This window comes from Barbatula barbatula, assembly GCF_947034865.1.
Source record: "Barbatula barbatula genome assembly, chromosome: 2".
In the NCBI taxonomy this organism is placed as follows: domain Eukaryota; kingdom Metazoa; phylum Chordata; class Actinopteri; order Cypriniformes; family Nemacheilidae; genus Barbatula; species Barbatula barbatula.
Window position 1 is genome coordinate 23825612 of NC_136767.1, and position 23630 is coordinate 23849241.

Consider the following 23630-nt stretch of genomic DNA (forward strand, 5'->3'; position numbering starts at 1 on the left):
TTGTTTATTATCTCCAATTTCCAATATCCGTTCAACCACAAATGCCACACAAAAGTGGGTCAAATGTTTTTTTACAACACACTTTAGGTTAGGTCAGAAAACATTATTTCACTTTGATACCTTTTTTTCAGGTAGATATAACATTAAATAGCACCATTGGCTCTGCCCTCATTCCACCAAGCGCTGACTCAGTTTTCCTTTTTATAGAAGCACCCAGAAGAGGGCGCTCACGCCCAATCTGTTACTTGACAGTGGGAGAAAAGTGCCACATTTAGCCGTTTCATTCCGTTGGGTTTACCGTTCACCTTTTTACTAAGAAATAAACACGCTTACCTGCTAACGTCGCCCACACCATTTCACATTATTTACACCAGTTACATGGCAACAGAGAGAGTCGTTATAGCACGCTGGGCCCATCCCAATGCTACTTATAATAAAATTGTATAGGAGAATTTAAACAATGTGTCAAAGGAGAGGCGGTTCGGCTATTTGACCCCTTTTCCAATTATCTCTGTTTTCAGATGAACGTCAGAATGACATTGCTCGAATAGTGATGATGAAACGAGGGAAACAGGTTAAATGATTTCAAGCCAAGGCAGGATTTTTTATATAGCGCTTTTTACAATTTTCATTGTTACAAAGCAGGATGTTTAACCTTAGAAGTCCTGACAATACTATGACAAACCATAACCACAAAAGAAGGTTAAGGGATATTCTAGCATATTGTTTCTAAAACATTTTAATGGGAAAAATAAATAAATAAACAATGCAGTTGTGGGTGTGTCTCTAAAAACACGCCCTTCCCTCCATCATTTGTTTAACATCACCGCCTCTTTTTCTTCCCGTTTCTGCTCACTCACCATGAATCGGCAGTTTCATCCATATGCATTTCATACAGTAAAGATTTCTTTAAATCGAAAAAACCCTCAAATTACTTTTAGGCAGTTGACCAAAATATGTGTATTACTGACACAGATACTAACGCAGCGTATTCAGGTTATTACGGAAATCCACAAAGTAAAACATGTCCTTATCAGCATGAAGCAATAGTATCATAGTAAAACCACGTAAAAGGAATACATTCTATATAAAGCAAACATAAACGGCTCGCTTTTGAATTCGCACGTTTTATTGAAACAGGATAATCACAAAGAACAAGGCGTATTTTCACACTCATATTTAACAGTAGCTACTATGAGAAACAAATATATATTAAAAATACATACATTTCCGTGCTTGCATGTTTTATCAACGACTCGCGTACATGCGGTGCTCCTGACGTCACTCCAGGAGGAGGAGCACAGCGTTGTCGCTCCTATAGTCTGAGCGCTGCTACGTAACGTCAAACACAGAACGCTGTGCTAGGGGGGTTTGGTCTAAAAATTGTGTTGCTCGACTATACAAGCGGCTAGATCAGCAACTGCTGTATGCAAGTTAACCGGAACATGTATTGACGATGCGGGATTTCGTTGTTTCATAACGGTGGAAGTAGACGTAACAGCATGACATAACTCTCAGTACGGACTGGTAGCAGTTGTGTGTAGTGAGAAGAAACACGCCACATCAAAACTCTTCTTTAAATACTCATTTTGATTCTAAGTAGGCATCAGTCTTTATTTCCGCTGTAACGTATTTGTAATGATGGGAGTCGGAGCCGAGAACAGATCGCCGAGCACTAGCAGTGCATTTGCATTGCACCTTGAAGAGGCAAAAGAGGAGACGGAGCTTGCCAATTTATCTCCCGGTAACGATGAAGCCACGAAGCAGGCGGATGTTGATCTTCAGACGGAGGAACCGCGAGAAACGTGGAGTCGGCGTCTGGAGTTTGTGCTCGCCACTGTCGGTTATGCGGTGGGTCTAGGAAACGTGTGGCGCTTTCCGTACCTGTGCTACAGGAGCGGAGGAGGTGAGTGAGTGATGAGACTGCTGCTGCTACTTCCCTTATAAAACATAGACTGTTCGTGCTTATTGCTATACCATGTTTGCGAAAACGCAGCTTGTAACTTGTATCATTGCGTTAGCTGCGTAAAGGTCATGGGGTCGTATGTAGTTTGAATGCAATTCGCTTTGGAGAAGTGTGTGGCAAGCTAAGCCAAGGGTAGACATAGTTGTCTGTTCGAAAGCTATACGATTTGTATCTGTCTATCGGTCGAGCATATTCACAATATTCTTCATTTCATTCATTATTTAATGGCTTTACAGAAGGCTTTACACTCACATGAACAGTCACCTCAGGGGCAAATGATGTCTCTTTAAACAGCTGCCACATGAAAAGCATGTGTAGGGTTAAGGTGTTTCACGTGGTTTAATGCACATACATCATAAGCAAGAGGTTATCCCTTGATCTTATTGTTAATCATTGACATTTTTAAGAGGGTCAGCGCATATGTGTTGTTGCCTTTTCCTGTTAAATTGGCAAAATTCCATCTCCATACAGAGTTTAGCCAATTCCTGACAATGTATGTTTAATTACAGGACAATTTAAACAAAGTTCAAAGCAGATAATCTTGCTGTTTTTGTGCCACCATATCGTTTTTTTATGCTTATTTAAAATATGCTCCTATTGATATATGCTACCTATCCATACCTGTGTGAGTAGAGATTATATACATTTGCATTAATGTGGCTTGCATGACACATTGTTCTAAGGTTGCAGAATGACTCTGCAAAAAACGCCAGATTTAAATGATGCAATAATCAAATCACTTGACAATTATGAAAATATATGGAATCAATTTGTAATTCTGTTCATACATTAAAACACTTTTTATGTTCTATATGTCAGGTGCTTTCTTGATTCCCTACTTGATCATGTTGTTTCTCTGTGGCATCCCACTGTTGTTTATGGAGTTCACCGTTGGACAGTACACTCGTCTGGGGCCTGTCCATGCTCTGGCAAAAATATGTCCCCTCTTCAAAGGTGAGTGGTACATGGGCCCTTATTCCTCTCTTATTTACTGTTCTAGCAAAAGTTTTATATTAATCATATTTTGCATTATTATATTTCATGTGGGAACTTTCTCTCGCATCACTTAAAATATTTTTTTTGTATATGTTTGAGTCTGCAGAGTTATGACATTATCCCTTTGTGTTTTATTAGTTGTTATCTTTGTTGTGCTTTCTTCGTGGTGGTTTTCTTACTCAGCATGCTGATAATATTCTATGGTATAATGCTTGGCACATTACATACATTCAGGAATTGAACTTCCTGTGTTCTTAAATCTTAAATCTTCTACTTTTGTAGTATACTTTTGTAATTCATTGATAACATTTGTGTGTAGTACTTATATGAATGGTATGACATGAATTTGTTATATTTTACTGGACTGTGTTCTGCAAAGGTTGAGGTCAAGCAACTTGTCCCTCTGCATTTGCATCACAGTTACTAGCATGGATGCTGGGGGCAAAACTCACAGTTTCACAATGGTTTTTCCTTTTAAAATGTGTGGTCACAACACCGCTTGATTCCTGATGATCTGGTGATGGCTGATCCCCTGTGATCACCAATCTCTGTTCTGTGACCAAATCAATCGTTTAATCTCAAATTCAATTCTAATTTGTTTTCAAGAAATTTTCACACTTAAAAACAAAATATGCTTCATAGGACTCTTCTCAGAAATTAAGAGCCAAATTCATGACTTGAAATGCTTATTTTTCAGGCTTAAAATGTTTAAAGTGCTCTGTAAAAATATTGACGATAGTTACAAAGTTCTGAATTCAACATAAATTTTGAGGTAAAGCTTTTATTCATGGAAAATGCATGATCTTTGAGAAATCGCTATAAAGCAAAATGTTACTAGCATTTATACAATAGCTAAGATCATGCAATAGAGATCATGTTAGATGCCTACCATTTACTACATGGGAAATGCACGGTGCCCTAAAATGTAGCTCACCAGGTTTTGCCACAGAGCAACTCGAATGCAGGGAATTCAGCCATCAACATTCATGGGGTTTCTTTCCTTTTTGGTTTGACATACTTTTTCACCTGCTAACTAAAGACTTCTCTCCATAGTTTTTATCTCCTCAAAGACAGAGATAGTCTACCCGGTCAAATCTTTTGGGTCCGTCCCTTGATATAGCGCACATTTCAGCCGATAATGGCTCCTTGCTAACAGAGGGACTAAAGCAGGTAGTTCTTTCTGTATATTCTTCCAACTGAAATGTTTTCTTATTCTTATTTGTGATGTTTCTGATCCCCAACAACAGTAAGTTATGGGTATTCAATGGCTTTGCTTCGTACTTAATCTTTATTCCTGTTTTAGTGGTTGTCTAATGGGGCTTTTTAATTAATGGTATCTTGCTCAAGAAAATGATTATCTCACAAAATTCAATAAGGTTTTGTGGGTGTTCTTTAAACACACAACTGTCACCATGGTTTTCTGACTCTAGGGAAATCTGCTTTCTAAAAGGTTAGTCTTTATTAAACTTTAAAGTTTATAGTGTCATCAGGGTATAACGAATTACCAGGGTAAAAATCACCTGCCTCAAGGTGAAAACATTTGTGAACAATAAGAGAATGGAAAGAATTAATATGCGCTGGGAAAGAGAGAGTTGTGTTAACTCATCCAGCAATAATATAATTTAATTTAATATAAATAATTTTTGCTCGGATTTCACCTAGGATTTTATGTGGTCTTGTCTGCACAAGAAAAGTAAATACAACAAAATCAACACAATGTTTATCACCGAAATCGGTTATGTTTTTCGACATAATACATTTAAAGGGGAAGTTCATCCAAAAATAAACTGAGCAACTATGCGCGTATGGACCAATTTAACAATGTCATTAGTACTTTTCTGGACCTTGGCAAAAACTGACACCATGATGTCTATGAGTAGGCCTGGAAATCTCTCGATTGTCACCTAAATATCTTTATTTGTTCTCTAAACATGTTTAACGTTATGTGCGTGAGTAAAGGGAAGTTCACCCAAAAATCTACTTTGTGTGATTTAACAAAAAGAGGAATAGTTCACCCCAAAATTTTAATTGTCATAATTTATTCACCTTCAAGTTATTCCAAACATGTGTGAATATGTTGTGCTGCCAAAGATAATAAATATGTAAAAGATGCGGCACTGCCAGTACAATGAATGGGGTGCAATGCAACATTCAAAATGGCCGCCCTAGCAAAGAAAGTCCCGCCTTGCAGTAAAATGATCCAGTTAATAAAGACTAATGATTCTCTGGGGCAGGGGTCTTGTGAGGCGCTTGCCAGCCTGTGCGCATACGCTGTAGCTGAAGCAACCTCAAAAAAGGTGATTTGTATCACAATTTAAGCTTATTGATCGGAAATTTGCTATTTATTTGTGATTTTTGCCAGCGACTTTATAAATATCTGTCTTCCACCATTGAAGGAGGTAGTATTGTTGGCTTGCTATGACATAAATGGCTTCCCAGAGGCATTGCAAACAACATGGCCGCAGAGTGGCATGACTTCCGTAAACCTACTTTGAAAGATATTGGGAAGAATGTTTGTAACCAAACAGTTCTGAGGCTTCCAAAGTACAGAAAACACTATGGCTTCATTAGTGCCCCAAGAACGGTTTAGTTTTCCACATTCATTAAAATATCTTGTTTTGTTTTGGTGTTCATTTCATTAACTAAAATAATGAAAAAAAAATTAATCAACGACTATTTTGACAAGACAATGACGAGTACTTAAAATATTATGTCAAGCTATTTTCCATACAAATATTGCAATAATAGAGCCTTATTGAATTAAAAAAACTGGCATGTAACATCCAAAAGTAATATTTTCCCAGTAATATGCAATTCTAGTAACATTTTCAATGCTTTCTTCTTAAATTGACAAACCTTTCAAGAACCTCAACATTGCTTTTGTACATTGTGGAATTAAACACATTACACAAAGTTTACCAAATATTACATAGAGATTATTGTTCTTGCATGACTACAGTTAAATCCATTATACACTAAGAACCAATAATCCCACAATGCCTATGGGCTGTAGTGTTGCTGAAGCGGAAGGCTCATTTAGGGGAATTATAAAACTGTGCCATCAACAACATTCCTGTTTTAAGCCGAGCTTTCATTATTCAATAAACATTCCATTAGATGGTGGGAAGAGGGCACGATATAATAAGAAGAGCCACGCGGAGTGATGATAGCTAATCCAAGGAGTTAAAACGGGTGTCAAAACATGGCAAGGGTGAAATAAAACCTGGGATCTTATTTCATATTGATTTGGGTGACGAGATATACAGGTAATGCTATATAATGGTATATATTGAGGTCAGAACAGTTGTAAATGCGTGTGTTTAGCAAATGTATTATGAATAGTCTACTAACAAGAACTCATGGACAAAAACTAAAACTGATAAGAAAACTGTATTAAAGGAATCCTTTTCCCAGATATAGACAATTTCATCCTGTTTTTAATCCGCAATTGTTTCTATTATTTTGGTAGGTGTTCTAGGTTCGAGTTCTAAATGAAAAATTCACCCCCGGATTAAATCAGATTGATCTTTAAATCCTCATTATAGCATAAAGATTGAATCAAGGTTCTTGAAAGCAATTTTGTTCTAAAGTTTTGGTTGTATCAGGATGTCAGTGGCAGCATATCAAGTTAACTCTCCTTTGTAAAGAAGAGCACATCACAGGGTGTGTTGGGAGTCTTGTTTCCCTGTTTTCTTAGAAATGAAATTGATTCAGTTTAAGATGTAGGATTAACTACATATGAAGTAAAAAAAGGAATTTAATTCTTGAGATTTAGTATACCCGGGCTGCTACACGGCTGCTACCCATTGGCAAATTTAATACATAAAATATTTCATAGCTCAGTTTATATGGTTAGCCAGTTTCACTCTGGTCAACTGGTTAGTACAGTTCTGTGCTGGTTTACCAGGCAGACCACTATAGAACCAGCACAACGTAGACCAGCATGGAAATTCAGATGGTTCTAAGCTGGTCTTTAAGCAGGGTAAACCGACTAATGAGACCCTTTTTAGCTCTTTGTTCTTGTGCACGTCTGAGAGCTTTTTAAAGTCTTCCTTGTGCATATTTGAGGTCTGCCGTGTTATGTGACCGAGCTTTAGGATGCCATTTTACACACATACCTGATCCACCAATGCAAACCAAAGAAAACCATCTTTGCCATTGAAATCTCCTGGAACCTCATACATTGGATCTCTTGAGCACAGAGAAGCCCTGCTATGTTGGCTAACCACCAATAAAATATTAAATAAAATAAGGATCACAGTAGAATCCTGAGAACCGGAGGGAAGGGTTTTTTCCATTTGTGTTTTTTTCAACAAGAGACTCAATATTACTTTGAGACAGATGTTTCTCATCAAGCTGGTCAAAGCTTTTTTTTCTTTAATGACGGAACCTTGACACAACCTTGAAATGTCCTTTTAAATGTTTTTTAAATATAACTACAAACAAACAAGCTGTGGCATTTTTAAGAATCTTAATTTGTTGCTTAAAATATACTGCTACCACAATAACCATATAGGTGCTTAAACAGGGCTGCAAAGTTATTTGCTATTAAATGTAAAAGTACACATATATTGTATTCTAAAACATTCTTTACTATTATTACAATTATTATTATTTTAAATATATATAAAATATATATGGTATTTAATAATTGTACTTTCAAAACCTTGATTAATACAGTATTATTACAGTAAATGTATATGCACTGAATTGTTTGTTGTATTGTGAATACAATTGTTATTATAGATTAAGAAGGTAATATCATTTGACTGGCAATTTTAATTGTATAATTTAATGATTTTCACAGTATTATTACGGAGAATGCACTGTACAGTGCTTAAAAAGGACGTTGACTCTATAACTGTATAGATTTATTATTTTTAATAATAATAATAATAATGAATTGTAATTTATAAGTTAATATAGCCTGAATGAAATGGTAAATTCATACTTTTACATACTTACTTATGCTAAAATTATTATTGCAGTGAAATTATGTGTAAATTATAAATAACCAACTCGCATGTTTTTATTGTTTTAACAGTTTTGCAAAAAGTATAATTTTGTTTGCAGTGGAAGACGTGGTTTGACTGGAAGCAGTTGCATCCCCTAGTGTCTCACTTCCTGTATCCCCTCCTGTTTGTCCTCAGGTGTGGGACTCGCGACAGTGGTCATTTCATATGTGCTATGCACCTACTACAACGTGCTCATGACGTGGGCCCTTTACTACCTGCTCCACTCTTTCAGCCCCTCGCTGCCATGGCAGTCCTGCAACAACACGTGGAACACAGTTGGCAACTGTTCCACTGGTTTTCCCGGCAATGTTACTCATCTGCAATCTGCGAGTCAACAATTCTTCGAGTGAGTAACAGACAGTTTTTTTTACTCTTGTTGATGTCATCTTCGCTGTCCTAGAGGGACTTTTCCCTTGAAGGTATTTACAGTTTGCATAATTGGAAAGGTCTGCTTGTCTAATCACTGTTGTTTTCCGTATTTTCCTGGTTAATGTTGTTTATGTCTTATATACATATTTTTTTAGCCGTAAGGTGCTCGACATGACACAGGGCATTGAGAATTCTGGAGGGATTCGCTGGGAACTCTTCGGCCTTCTAATTCTGGCCTGGGCCATTGTTTATCTCTGCATTTTTAAAGGAGTCAAGTCCACTGGAAAGGTCAGAGTTAAGAGGTCACACTAAAATCAATGGAAACTGTTTTGGTGGAGCCGCTACAGAACACAGCAATTGGAATTACACTACAAAATAATTGTTGTTTGGCGTTTTGTCTATAAAATAAACAATTGTGTATTTGAGGTTTATATTATAGGGCTGAGTATGTTCACTCTAACCGTAAATACTGTATATATAACTCACTTTTCTTAATCCTCACATTGTCAATTCTATTCACAGGTTGTGTACTTCACTGCTACTTTCCCGTATTTCATACTCTTTGCATTGTTGGTCAATAATGTCCAGCTGCCTGGAGCAAAAGACGGCATTCTCTTTTTCCTCATGCCTAACTGGAGTAAACTCCTGGAAGTGCAGGTGAGGTGATATTGTCAACTATGTTTAGGCTGTTTACACAGTGCCCCCTACTATTGAAAAACAACATTGTTGTGGGATTTGTGGCTGTTTACCACAATGCAATTGTCACTTGTAGTTGCCGTGTAATTTCTCACTTTTATGTTTAAAAATAATTATCTGTTGTGCTTTTACTGTTTTATTTGTTAGGTGTGGGTCAATGCCGCTGCTCAGATCTTTAACTCCATTGGAATCTCCTTTGGTTCCATGATATCAATGGCCAGTTACAACAAGTTCAACAATAACATTCTTAAGTAAGGCATATATAAATAAACTTCTATGTACAAAAAATTTTAGATTAACATTTGGGAACCACTTTACAGGAAGCCGTTTAACATTTGCAAAAATACCCTTTTTAACAACTTGTTTTTTAATAGGGACACATTTGTCGTCTCTCTGGCTAATTCAGCTACAAGTATCCTGGCTGGTTTTGTCATTTTCTCTGCCATTGGCTATATGGCCCACATTCACAACCTACCTGTGGATGACATCGCCACAGATGGTAAGTTTGTTTCTTTCGTTTAGCCTCTATTGTCGGTTTCTTCAGCTGTGGACCCAGTTTTTCCATGACCTTGACAAGCCAAAAGAACATTAAATCTCTTGGACTGGCAAGGACGGACAAATTATTATCTGCTTTTATCTAGCTACAGCCAAAAAGCACAACTCTGAATCACACAGGGTTTTGTTTTAAGTTTGTTTGGAGTAGTTAAACCCAGCAGCGTTATTGCGTGGAAATTGTGCTATGGGCCCGAAGGCAGTAAGGCATTAAGTATCGCATTGACTTTAATGTTCGTTTGATTACTTATAAAGCCGGTTTATAAACGGTTTAGCCCCTACCTACATAAGAGAGCTTCTATCACAATACAACCCATCACACTCCCTAAGATTTTAAAACTCAGGACTTTTGATAACACCTAGAATAACTAAATCCACGGATTAAGAGTGTGTGAATGTAGTGAATGCATTCCTGTCCTACAATGTTGAGATTAGCAGGATGCTACATGAAAATTGCTCAAGTAGTACATGACGTATTTTGAAATTGAAAAACAGCACTGTCAATGACATTGCAGTTTTAAAGGATAGTTTACCCAAAAATGAAAATGCTGTCATCAATTTTTCTACATAATTTTGGTAAACGAAGAACAGCGGTACACATTGACTTGCATTGGTTTTGTGTCCACACAGTAGAAGTGATAGAAATCGCTTTGGATTAAAAATCTCATTAAGTGAATTTTAAAATGAATAAATGTAGATTTTAATTTTTTTTCGGGTGAACTATCCCTTTAAATCGATTGCCGTTTGCCTGGAGACTAAAGAAGCACAAGCTGTGTGAATAAAAACATTTCACTGGTTCAACAGCAATCGCTTAAATGATTAAGAACATACAATTTTGAGTATTTGGTGGCCTATGCCACATTCATATTTATTTATCTATGCAATGTCACTTAATGTACAAGCGTCATTGCATTGATGATAAATTGTCATCTTGTGTAGCTCTTGTCCATATTATTTTGCTTGTAAAAACTTGTTATGATGTATGTGTGTGTTTCTACAGGACCTGGTCTTGTGTTTGTGGTCTATCCTGAGATCTTCTCCACCATGCCTTTCTTTCAGATCTGGGCTCCTCTGTTTTTCATCATGTTACTCTGTCTGGGACTGGACAGTCAGGTAGAGAACACACACAAACATTGACGATCTGTGTTTGTTGAGGGTGTAATGACGTACGTGTGTGTATCTGCGCAGTTTGCCATGGCAGAAGTGGCTGTAACGTTTATCATGGACGGTTTTGGCAAGAAGGTTTTGCGAGTTTTGAAGAAGAAAGAGCTGGTTGTTTTGGCGGTGTGCAGTGTTGGCTTTCTGCTGGGGATCCCTCACATTACCAGGGTAAACATGCATTAGTTTCCCATTATAAACAAATTTTGTGATAACATTTAAATAAATGACCCTGATAGATTCTACTATCTTGTTATTGACCCAAAATGATACAGTAGGTTCGTACATTTTGTTCATACACCAAAACTGATAGATCTAGATATGCTGCAAACATGGATGTCAGAGGGAAAGAACATCACGCAGGTGACGAAGTGATGTTATAATAAAATGAGCAAAGTTTATTGTAGAGAGAAAAATCATAGTTTAGTTCAGATGCCCTTAAGTTCACTCTATAGCCATCTAACTTTGTCCGACTTCATCTGTTCCAACATAGACAGTGGAAAAATACTGCTTCACAACTTTGTCGTGTGACGTTATTATGAACCTTGAGAATGAGACCAATGCAAACTCATATCTTCTTGCGAAGAAAATGCAAATGCAGCATCCAACAGAATGTAGAATAAACCATTAAGAAAGGTAATATAGAATATAATAACTAGATAGAAATACATACAATCTATTACTTATTAAGCAAAAAAGAATAATATAAAGAATAAAAAGTAAAAACAACAAAAAATATATGTCTGTACTCTCAAGTCAGAATTTCATCATCACTAGGAATTACAGATCCTGCAATCTATCACCCAAAAATAAAAATGTTGACATAATTTATTCACCCACATGTTGTTTAAAACCTGTTTGAGTCGTTCTTCTGTGGAACACAAGATCCAATATTTTGAGAAATGTCTATCCACCGTGTTCATACAATGGAAGTCAAAACTGATTGCAATGATGTGTGTGTATGCATGTAGGGTGGCATATTCGTGTTTCAGCTGATGGATCACTATACAGCTGTGGTGTCTCTAATGTTTCTGGCCTTCTTCGAGGTCCTCGCCGTCACTGTCATATTTGGTAAAAGCAGTTTGATAACAGTTGTACAGAACTGCTGGTGCTGTTGAGATATGTCCTTATCTCTTTCTTGCTCTCTTCCACCTCTTATCTCTGTCACTCCCACACACACCCACGCAGGAGTGAGAAACCTCAGCGTGATGGTGGAGAACATGCTGGGAAAGAAACCGAACCTGTACTTCCGTGTCTGTTGGCAGTTCTTGTCCCCCATGCTCGTTCTGGTAAGAAACAGAATTTTTTTTTATCTGCGAAATATATTGTTTTAATAAGCATCTCGATGAGTATAAACAGAACACACAGTCTGTATCATTAAGGGATTACGAAGTGCTGTCTGGGAAGTCTGTGGTCAGTACAATGCACCTTTCAGAAAACCACAGGCACACTACTACACTATGTCTATGTTTTTTGTTGGCCGCAGTTTGCCCAACAATTAGCACCATGTCTATCATTACAATGAGTCAAAGTATTCTGTACACACACGCTCTCATGGTTTAAGGATACTGTTTTTAGTACATTCAAAGAACGTAATCTATTTCCAAAACAAGTCTTCCTTTACGTTTTTCCCAAAACAATTACCAGTGATGTGTGATGAGGCAATAGAGGAAAATAGTGAAATGTCCTTTTCTAGAATCTTCTTTTTTTATTAAATGAATGAACTCGTAAATTAAATGAATGTATCTGTGTTTTGACACTAACAGTAAACAGCATGTTTTTATAGAAAGTCATGTAGTTTCTGTACCTCTCTTGCAGGGTATTCTGATTTCCAGTATTATTCAGTATACTCCAGCTCGATACGGTAAGTTTTACACGTACCCGCTCTGGGCAGAGGTGGTTGGCTGGTTCATCTCTCTTGTCTCCATCATATGGATTCCACTGGGGGCCGTGCATGAGCTCTGGAACACTGAAGGATCTCTACTCGAGGTGCATGTAGTGCATGACTTCTCTATATGAATGTGTTGTTTCTCAATGTCAGAAATAACCCAGTTCTTCTTTCTCTGTCACAGAGGTTAAAGTCGTCCATAACTCCAACTATAGATCTGGAGAAACCAGCTGCTGAGTCTATCACATTGTTTACTGCCACGTAAAGGCCTGTGTGTGTGTGTGTGTGTGTGTGTGTGTGTGTGTGTGTGTGTGTGATGTTTTTTCGTATTGGAGACACAGATAAGCTCTGTGTAAACTGTACAAATATCTTCTTATCTTTTGTTGAGATATTTATAAATCACTTATTGTATTTCAGAACAATGTTGAAACACCAAAATGTTCCCAAAGTTACAATATGGCAATTGTAATATTAAGGAAACATTTTACTACTTCAAAAAAAGCTTTTTTTCTAATTGAATGACATGTATTTATTTAATTGAGTATTTGATCTTTAATTTAGAGGGCTGTTAAACAGCTTTATCAAGAAAACTTCAATGTCAGACATTAAAAGACATTACTCTTCTTCCAGAAAGAAATCTAAAGCAAATACAATCGAATAATTGCAAAGTGTGAAGGAATATTCATAATTCTTCCGTTATTTAGAATCTGAAGTTGAACTTTTGAACATTTTGATACTTTTATTACACTGAGTTTAAAGATTGAAAACATGTTTATAATATGGACAAAAACTTGATTTTGCAATTCAACATTAATAAGATTGATGCCACAGCACCTTAAATGCCTTCACAAAACAAGAAACTTTCAATGACAAAATGTAGTTCTTGTTAAATCTTAAATTGTGGATATAGCATTTACTTTGATATAGCTATAGTGCATTTATACAATGTTCTATAGATTACAGAACAGTACAACAAAGCTGCTTTCGGTGCATTACTAATGCCATAAGTTGTGTTCGTAGTCAAAGAGGGTCAATCTTACATATACCAACATGTACTGTATCAGCTGAACTTCAGCTTTATAATGACTTAGTATTTCAGAAGACTCTACATTGCAATCTAAATAGTTACAGTGGCACATATTTTAAAATATATTTACCTGTATATTTGCCTAGTATCCAAAATATTTGTTTTGTGTAAGCACTATTGGTTATTTCTTTTCAAGCCTGTGTAATCTGATAGTGCTTGTGCTAACAATCAATGTTTACAAATTATATTGGTGACTGTTAATGTTTTTATTTAAATTTAGACTTTGAAATGTTTACTTGAAGCGAGGTCATTTGCATTATGTTGAAATTGCTGGATGACACCAGAATGAGAGATGGGTATGTTGTTTATTTTTGGCAGAAAAGTAGAAATAATATAATAAATCTTGATTACAGTTAATTTACATTGTTGGAACGGTTCAGACTATTCCAAATTTCATTGTCAAAGAGTCACAACCGCTATGCTGTTGTTTTGGTCTGACTGAAAACGTAATAATTGTACCATATCTAAAAACATCCCAAATGTGGCAATACATTTATTATGTCATGTGGTAATACTGTGTGGTGTTTAATTTTTTTACAATAGCTTTTGAATGTATTTTTGTATGGAAACATTGTTCTTTTTATATTTATGTCAGCAGGACCTTTTTAAATCTACTGAATTTATCACCTCAAATTGTATTGTCCTTCATTTTAAATAGCTGAAAATCATTTTCTATGAAGTCAACGTGAATTCGGGTTTTGATTATTCAAGTTCACGCTTTCAGGTCGTATAATTCAGGTCTCAATATTCAGAATCAGGGTATCTTCCGTCCATTCAATATTCAAATCAAAAACTGAAAACATTTTTAATTTTCGTTCACAAAATACATAAGGAAGATATTGCCTCTTTCTATATTTAGTTTAAACTGAGAACGTTTGCACCTATTGCCAACAAAACACAGACATATGCCTCAGTTTCACTTACCGCATGCGGTTCATGTACGGCATCTTTTAGCACTAAGACTGCTCCATCTATCAGTTTCAAGCGCTCTCCTAATCCAGCATTATATCCACCGTTTAAATAACATTCTTCACCCAAATGCAGTGAACCAAACACGACTTAACTTTGCGTTCATAGTGCTCTCTCTCTCTTCTGCACACAAGTGAAAGTGATGTGTGCCCATGCTTCTTCTCCCGCTCTCCTTGGTTGATGCGGGGACGTGCCTGTGCTTTTCCAGGAGAATTGTCCAATAAGTGACTATAGAAAAGGTGTTACGAAAGTAATTCTCCTGTTCAAAAAAACTTTCCGAAACCTATACGAATGCTGGGGCATGTATCGAGCACAGAAATCCAACGTCATACATCCAACTTGTTTTTTTTTTTGTTTACAAGTTGACCATGTTAAGGACAAAAAGCCGGCATGTTTAGCCTTGTGAATAAGTCAGAATGCATGAAACACCATTGCATCCCCCCTTTAAATTAATTTTTATTTATTTCCAGATCTAACATTTAAGATCTCCCAATTAAATATCTCCATAACAAACACAATGAAGGCTATACAAACATTCTTTTGACAATATACATATTTGTTTTTACATTTTAATGTCAATACAGTTACAGTAGACAAAATGTCTTAGAGAATGACCTGAATTTTACGTCCTGAAAGGTCGTGAATAACTAAAACCTAAATTTCGCAACACGAATTTTAGGACGGGGACTTCATAGAAAAATATTTAAAGACAATGAAATTCGAGGTTTTAAATTCTGTAGCTTTTTAAATCAAGTCCTTATGAAATAAATCTAACGCCATAGATATTTGGATATTTGTTTTTCCTGTGGTGGTCTGTAGAAGTAAAAAAAGATTTGAAATGTTATCTCACGACAATCAACAGCTGGTTAACTAAAGTAAAGGGCATTGTTGTCAAATTTCGTTTTACTTGTCCATATTGTGAAATGTAATACTACTACACACCACTAGATGTCGTGCCAGTACAACAACTGAATGTGTAGTACTGAATTTTGACCATCTGATGTCGCTTTATTGCAACTTTCAAACATGGTCCTGAAACAGAAATTTTTTTTACAGGAAATGGATTAGAATGCATCAAGGATTTGAGGCCTGTTGCGTGTCATATTCAATAAGAACCTGTGGTTGTAAAAATACAATTGGTGACTTCTTTCATTTAATCAATAGAATTTAAGCATTATTAAACAATGTTCTGTGCACAAACTGAAGTCAGTTGAGACTGCGGTTCAGATGGCAGATCAATACCCTTCTTCCGTGCAGAACAGGCTGGATGCCACCACAGCGTTTCATTTATAGCCAACAGCAGATCAATATACTGCAGCAGACCAGTCTGTGGGAAGGATATGCCATAGCCAAACTGCATGTACTAAAAATGTACAGCGAGTGAAGGGCAGAGGATGTTTTGTGGGGTATTACATTTACATGCATCTGAAATGGCACTCACTTTACTTGTGACTTGTGACAATGTTAGGTCATCATTGAGTTTTTCTTGCGTGAAAGGTAATAGCAGAGTACACGGCGCTGCCACTGTACAGTTTGATATGTTTGTGACCTGACAGGACTGAGTGCAACGAGAGAACCCAACCCTTTGGAGAGATGCCCTAAGGCTTGGCTGACCTATCTGGCTGACCTCTAGTTGATCATTGCAAACGAAGGCCTGGCAGATCGGCTCGCTTCTTCTCCGGTGCGGAGGAGCGCAGGTGTGCTATATCACACTCCATATCTACTGGCCTGGATTCACTGCCAGTGAAAGGGGAAATCAGGCATGAAGGGAAATGAAGACACATGTCCCTCTCTTCCCCTTCACACACACGCAAACAGGCTGTTCTGATGATAAACCAACACTGTTTTGTGAGCATTTGCATAATCTTCACATAGTCGCAAATGTTTCCTGCGAAACAGCAAGTCTTGGCTAAATTCATAGTTGTTCTTTTTGCAGACAGTACATTAATGAAACCGAGAGTTTGAATTATATTGGATAGCAAGAGACTTTCTTTCAAAGGGATATTTTCTCACCAGTATATCATTCCAAACCTTTTTTTCTTCTGCAGGACACAAAAGAAGATATTTTGAAGAATGTTAGGAACCAAACAGATTTCAAGATCTGTCTGGTTACATGCATTTGCCCAAAAATCTTCCTTTGTGTTCAGTCGAACAACGAAATGTAGGTTTGGAACAACCTGAGGGTGAGTAATTGATGACAGATCTTTATTTTTGGGTTAACTATACTCATATAAAACAACCTGAACAGTCTCCCGATCAGTAAAAGATCATCCTTTAAATAATAAAGATGATCTTGGAAACAGTTATCAGGAAAGACAGCAATGGTCAATAAGAAAGGTCAGTTACATAAAACTCAACAAACACGATAAAATGAGAATGAATGTGTTTTTGAACAAACAGGACGGCTTTTCTTCAGGAAAAGAATGTGTTCCTGATAGCAGCTGACTGTATGCATTTCTGCCAAACTGTGCCCTTCTTCAAGTTTGCTTAAGGGGGGATTGTACTGTATGTTCTGTAGAAGCTGCGTGTCTTAAAATGATGATAAGCAGCTTAAAGACCGGATCACAGACAGACAAAGCAAACTAAAATCAAGTCACCTCTGAAATACACACCTTTCAACTTTCAATCTGGTGTCACACTGCTTGTCCTTATTCACATCTGTCACTGGAGTAGACGATCCAGGGTTTTTTTCTGTGGTCGGTGTCTACTGACAGTTTTTGACTAGAGCTCAGAGGTTTGATCTGGACCACAACATCACAGGATTGATCTGGTAAATGCTTGAGGTAACTTCACTGTGGGTGTGAACCGATTCTGACCTCCCGAACTAGAGTTTGCCTCCAGTCTGCATATTTCTCTTTTAGCTGAGTGCAGTTTTTCTGTAGTCTCCAGTCAGCTTGGTGTTATTTTGGCAGAGCTCCTACACTCTCAATAATGATGTTAGCGGCAGTCGTCTGCCACAGTCTTATGAAGGAATAGTCCTATTGGTGTCACTTCCTAATAAGCATGTCATTACTAATGTATTGAATCACACATTTGAGTATTTTCACAACTTATTATATAACTTGCGTTATGACCTTTCGTTTTACAGGAACTCAGTAACAAATTCCATTTTTTGGATCTCACAGTCAGCAAAAATAAGGTATTACTGTTTTGTTTATTTGCCTTTAAAGAGACAGTTCTGTTCATTACACATTTCTGTTTCATGTAATGTTGCAATGCCATATTACTCTCTTAAAAAAAGGTGCTTTGTGATGTCACAGAAGAACCATTTTTGGGTTTATGGCTCCACAAAATGTTTAACATGAAATATCCTTAGTTTTTACAAAATGTTCTTTGTAGTAGAAAAAGGTTCTTCAGATGATTAAAAAGTAATAAATAATTTTTATAAGAACCTTTGGGGAACTAAAAATAGTGTAAGGCATCACTTTTTTAAGAGTGTAGCAGAAGTATTTTGGTTCCCCAATCTATCCTTTTAGTCAAATTGCTTCTTTAAAGAATCATTCTTTCTTACCTTTTTTAATAGTTTGAAAAACCGTATTCTACTAGATGCTTTTGTACAAAATAAAGGTTCTGTGTATGTTGAAGGTTCTTTTTGAAACCATACAGCCTGACAATTTTTTTAAACTTTTTAAGTATATGAATGCACATTGGGGAATACCACAGTCACTTATTTACCAGTCCTGCTTTACAGGTAAAGTTTGATTCTATTGTACAATTAGACTGTAAGCATATTCACAAAATCCATGTTAATTTTTATTTCACAAAAGGTTGTGATCTTCACATTTTGTTAGGAGATTGTGTCTCATGACTGCACAAAACCACAGGAGCCTGTTGAGAAATGAAATTGTTTCATTTGAATATGTATGTCCAACAGTGGAAAACTGTGTATTCATTGAGAGTCTGTTTCTTGTCTGCTGGTGCTTCTGTCCCCGGATGTCCCTTAGCTAGCTGGATTAGATTTAAGGCACTATATTTTACCCACAATGCAGTTAACGTGCTGATCTCATCTTTAGTATGAGCCATGAGCGAATCATACAGTCCGTCAATACACACGTTTGACTTTTTCCTGGTGTGCTGTCAAAAATCTAAAATGATCTAAAAGAATAAATATAAAGAGTAGTTGATAATTTAATAATCCAAAATGTGACATTTCCAAAATTGTAGTAACGCAGATGGATTAAAAGATTTGTCTATCTCACCCTGACACTTCAAAGTGAATAATTGTATGGGACTTTATTTACAGTACCTTTTTTAAATCCTTTATTATTTTGTCTATATCAGATGCCTCGTGACAACCATGAAACCCTAACAGACCGCCCAGAATTCAGCGAAGTTTTCTTCAGATGTCAGCTGGACTACTGATGAAATTTGAAAGAAAAAATAGGGGCTTGCGAAAGAAAGTCTGAATCTTACTTCAGAGGGAATTTTCTATGTTCCCTGTGAGATACTCATCAGAACTTTTACACAGAACAGAGATGAACAGCAAATAAAATGTTGTATGTGAATTCTTGCTTTAACACGAAAATGTTCGACATGGTTTTTCATGTGTGATTGTACATTGCATGTCTATGTGTCCGTGCATTATTTTGCATTTGTCAGCCTTTATTTACTGAAACTATACAATCATTTCATCATCTTTATACTTTTTTTAAATGTAACATGTTTTGATAACTTGATGGATGTTTATTAGACCTAACATTTTCTTTATGTTAACTACTAAATAAACAGTAGTGTAGCAGGACAGGATGTCTTTTTTTGGAAACAAACTAAATCTTTAATCCAATCTATTGGCCTTTGTTATACTCCATACTAAGCCTTCTTTTAAAGGACTGTTGCTTGTTGTAGAAGGTTGTTGCTTAGAAAGGTTTATCTTGCAGTACCTTGCAGTCGGCCAATATTGGTTTTTAATGGCAGAGAGCTGTGCACAGTGGGTACTTTAATATTTCTGAAGCAAATAAAGGGACTCATGTTCTGAAATGAAAAGGCGTAGCAACGTTTAGGTCGAAATGTGTAGAGATTTATTGAACCAACAAGAAAACCAACCATTTCAATCTGTCCATCCACGATCTTCCAAGTATGTGGGTTGCTTATACAGACAAGGTTGATACTTTAGCTTTAAACGCTATGAATAAACGATAGCGTTTATTCATAAAAGTGCTTTATTAAAGCAGTTTCACATATCAATCCTCTTTAAGTTTTTACTTGTCAGGAAATCTGTGATATCTAAGAAGAGAAAGGGAAACATAAACCAAGGTAATCTGGATTCCTGTAGGATAAATTCACAGCCCTCACTGATCCATTTGTCCTGTTCAGGATATGGAGATGGGATTTTCAGTTTTAGTGCTGACAATTTCCAAAATCTACTCTCCTAATGTTACCATTGTCAGATATTTCTGGCAAGGTGGATGTGTGTATGGGCATAAATTGCAGATTACATGCGAGAGTTTAAGATAATCTTGTAATTTATTCAACAGACTAATACATTTTGCATGTACCTTCAATAATTCACATCCTATATTTCTGCAGTCTTCTTCATGTAAGCTGAATAATTCATTCGGGCAGACTTTGCTGTGTGTGATAAATGTTGGTTGCTATTTCAATAATGTTCAAAATGTCCTGGTTCTCCCTTTGATTCAAGTCTCTGTGGCTCTGATAACACTCGAGGTTACTGAAACATGCGTTTTTAATCAACATAACATTGCTGTTATTATTCCTGTTCTCAGGAGTGATAGAGTAGACTATTTTTATTCATGCAATAAGGCACACACTGTTATTGAAATAGTCATTCATTTTGTTTTCAAATAAAACATTCAGAATGCAGAAGGTCTACTGTTATTCATTAAAATTGAGTTGAAAGTTGAACGAAGACCTTCAAATTTGACACGAAGATTCTTGGTGCAAAATCTTTATATTTCTGACATTTGATATGGGGATAACCAAACATAAATTTGCGATAATCAGATTTTACATTATAAATTCTAACATACTTAGATGATAAAATGTGTTTGTTTAAGGGGGAAAGCAGAAAGTAGGACTGTCATATACACACACAGAGCTTGTTTGGTAGGTGCTGTTACAAATTCGTCATCATTGTTGTTACAGGCTTTAGGCCACAGTGTACTTCCCACCCAAGTCCGTAGCTTTAAACACAATCTCATTGAAAACATCTCCTTGTTTGTTTTGAGGGCTGAAGTTTCAAAACGGGATGATTATTTTTCTTATTCTGGAAAAGAGATTTGTTTAATATTTTCACAGTCGATTGAATGCCGGTGCTGAGAAAGTCATTGAAAGTCATTACTTTAGTGTATCATACCATGTACACCAGACCCAGCATCACAACAAATTATAAAACGTATTTTTCCGTGTTACTTAGAGTTTTTGTCTACACCAGGTGTTCTGCGTCAATACCAACAATTGATTAATTTCAATTATCCTAGACAGCAATGAGATTAAATGGAAAGAAAGAGAAGAGAAGGGATCTCAACTATTTGTCCTCAAGATTTTAAAGTTTAAGATGTTAATACATTCCAAACGGACGAACCCAGCCTTTGGGTTACATTTCCCCAGATCATTTCTGTATTTGACCCAGCAATGGGTTATAACAACCCAGCATAAGTACATTTACAACCAAAAAGTCGATTGGGTTTGTTCCTTTAAAACCCAGAATATTTTTAGAGTTTATGAACTCATTTCTCATCATTTTCTTGAACCTGATCTCAAGGGAACTCGTAATGATTTTTCGAGGTGGCTAATTCGTATGAATTCAAACGCTGCGAATCATACACAAAAGAATCATAACCCACCATTAGAAAATCAGCCCCCAAACCTGACTTCACGGCGTGATAGCAAATCGTGATAGCCAAAATTAGCCACCTTGTAAAAAGGTTGGGTTAGGCCGTGAGATTGTTGTATTCTTCCAAAACCAAGTTATCTGTGCAGTATAAAATCCACAATGATTCTATAATTTAACTTATTCAAGAAAGACAAATCTGAGACAAAGCTGTTAACTCTTATGTTTAACTGCTTGTGGGTGACCTGGTCAATTGAGTTCTCGGCAATTCCAAGCCTTAACAAAGCACATCCATTCTTTTGCTAGTCTAGAATTTTTTTTCCATTCAAACAAGTTTAGAGCTAATGTAATTTCACATGTCCGAGCAGCAAGCCAGCAGCTCCACAGTAAGGCTGTTTTCAGCGTGGTTAGCTGGCAGTGAAGGTCTCTGTCTGGCCCAGCATGAACATTACGATTGAAGCAGACTAGAGAGGCCCCAGCACTGCCCTGCAGGTTGGGTTCATTATTTTTCAAACAGTGAAAGTGCAGGGGAATGATCAGAACTGACAGCACATGGGGCCCGAGTCCAACAGCCTGGACCAACAACCTCTTAACCCCACCCACCCAACTGTGATGTTATTCAGAATCTGCTGATATTCAAATAGGGTCATCATCCAGAAAGAGGCGTCTGATCAGCATTGATAATTTCCTTACTATTCTTAGATCTGAAAACAGTAGATTCTGAAAACTTCTAAAGGTTCTGAAATAAAAAGCAGGATTTTTTGGCAACTAATAAAATCAGTTACTGTTTAACTGGTGATCTCAAGACACCCAACTAATTAAGAAATATAGCACATGCACATAAACGGATCAACCAGACAGAAGCTTTATTCAATGCAGGGGCATGAATACAGCTTATAAAGTGTTGCATGAGCTCTCTGTATTCCCCTTTGAACCTTGTGTCTTTGGACGAGAGATGCCTTCAGAAGGATGAGATCAGTCTGAGATCTGCGTGGATGAAGTTGCATTTATTTCACCGAGCTGCTCTGGCAGGGGAACGGTTAGCATGTGGAATATCAACACAGAACTGAAGGAGCCTCAGTCTGAATGGACAGATAGGATGGGTGGATAAAAACAAAAGTGACATGATAGCCTAGTTGGACGAAATATTATAGAATGAACCAAATAGAGATTTTCAAAATACGGCACAACTTAAACGGCATCTGTCAGCCTTCATTTAAAAAATTTGTGTGTTCAGTGAAATGAGGTGAAAAGCTCTATGAAAAGAATTAGCAGTGTAATTGCTCTATACACGGAACGTGTTTAAAACAAACTAAGTGTGAAATTCATTATGCCTGATCTCTAAAGTAACTGTCATGATTCTCGAGTGGTGAGACAAGGACAGAGGACCCAGGTGCAAACAGTGGTTAACATATATTTAATAAATAATAAAACAAAGACCCACGTGGGGGTAACAGAGCAAAACATGACATGGGTACAATAACAAGACGGGACTAAAACTAACTACACTTAAACAAGACTACAATAAACTTTAAACATGAACTACAAATAACTAAACTAACAGGACACATGAACTCACCACATGAACCAGCACAAGGGCATTAAATAAGGGAGCAAATCAAGAGGGAAACAGGTGAAGGGCATTAATCAATAACGAGGGTACCGAGAGGATGGGAATAAAGACGAGACAGGAGAGAGAGTGTCTGTAAGACCATAATAATTGCCTCTCTCCACATTAAACATGAGGTTCTGTCATGATCCTGCCACTACACTAAGAGAAACATGACATGATGCAGCAGAATCATGACAGTAACTGGACATTTCTTAATACCAAGCCAGACAATGAGTTGTCATTCATGTCCATGGCTTAAATAAAACAGCCTAAAATGATCATAACTTGCAGTGATGCTGGCCTTAGCTTTACTTTTCATCTGTGTGGTGTTTTTTATCTGACTGTGGACCAAAAAACGTTGAATTATTGCCAAAACTCGTATTCCCAGTCGTGCACTTCGCTCTTCTTGGGAGAACGTACTGTTCCAGAGATCGTTTTGTTATGTTTGTATATAACAATGTGCGTCGTGCTGTGGTGGCTGTATGAGAACTGTAGGCAGGGCTGTCGGGCTGCGTGCAGGGCGCGCTGACGC

General features: G+C 36.9%; 1 protein-coding gene across 2 annotated transcripts; it reads left to right on the plus strand.

The window, feature by feature from the left end:
* The first annotated feature begins 1344 nt into the window (after positions 1-1344).
* On the plus strand, positions 1345-15596 carry LOC306908245 (sodium- and chloride-dependent GABA transporter ine). 2 transcript variants are annotated; one of them, XM_079480941.1, is made up of 13 exons: positions 1345-1906; positions 2786-2920; positions 8113-8323; positions 8502-8634; positions 8869-9003; positions 9190-9293; positions 9417-9541; positions 10595-10707; positions 10783-10923; positions 11724-11823; positions 11941-12041; positions 12571-12741; positions 12825-15596. In XM_079480941.1, exons 1-13 carry the CDS (start codon positions 1639-1641, stop codon positions 12903-12905), a joined length of 1818 nt encoding a protein of 605 aa, XP_079337067.1. In that variant the 5' UTR covers positions 1345-1638; the 3' UTR covers positions 12906-15596. The 2 variants fall into 2 exon arrangements, 1 of the variants encoding a protein (XP_079337067.1); XR_013787986.1 differs by having other exon boundaries at positions 1351-1906; positions 10654-10707; positions 12825-14357.
* The last annotated feature ends 8034 nt before the right edge of the window (positions 15597-23630 follow it).

Excerpts from the sequence above, each read along its gene's own strand:
- LOC306908245 (XM_079480941.1), top strand. The coding sequence starts at position 1,639 with ATGATGGGAGTCGGAGCCGAGAACAGATCGCCGAGCACTAGCAGTGCA. Across the intron at positions 1,907-2,785 it reads GTGCTACAGGAGCGGAGGAG|GTGCTTTCTTGATTCCCTAC; the intron begins GTGAGTGAGTGA and ends TCTATATGTCAG. Across the intron at positions 11,824-11,940 it reads CGCCGTCACTGTCATATTTG|GAGTGAGAAACCTCAGCGTG; the intron begins GTAAAAGCAGTT and ends ACACCCACGCAG.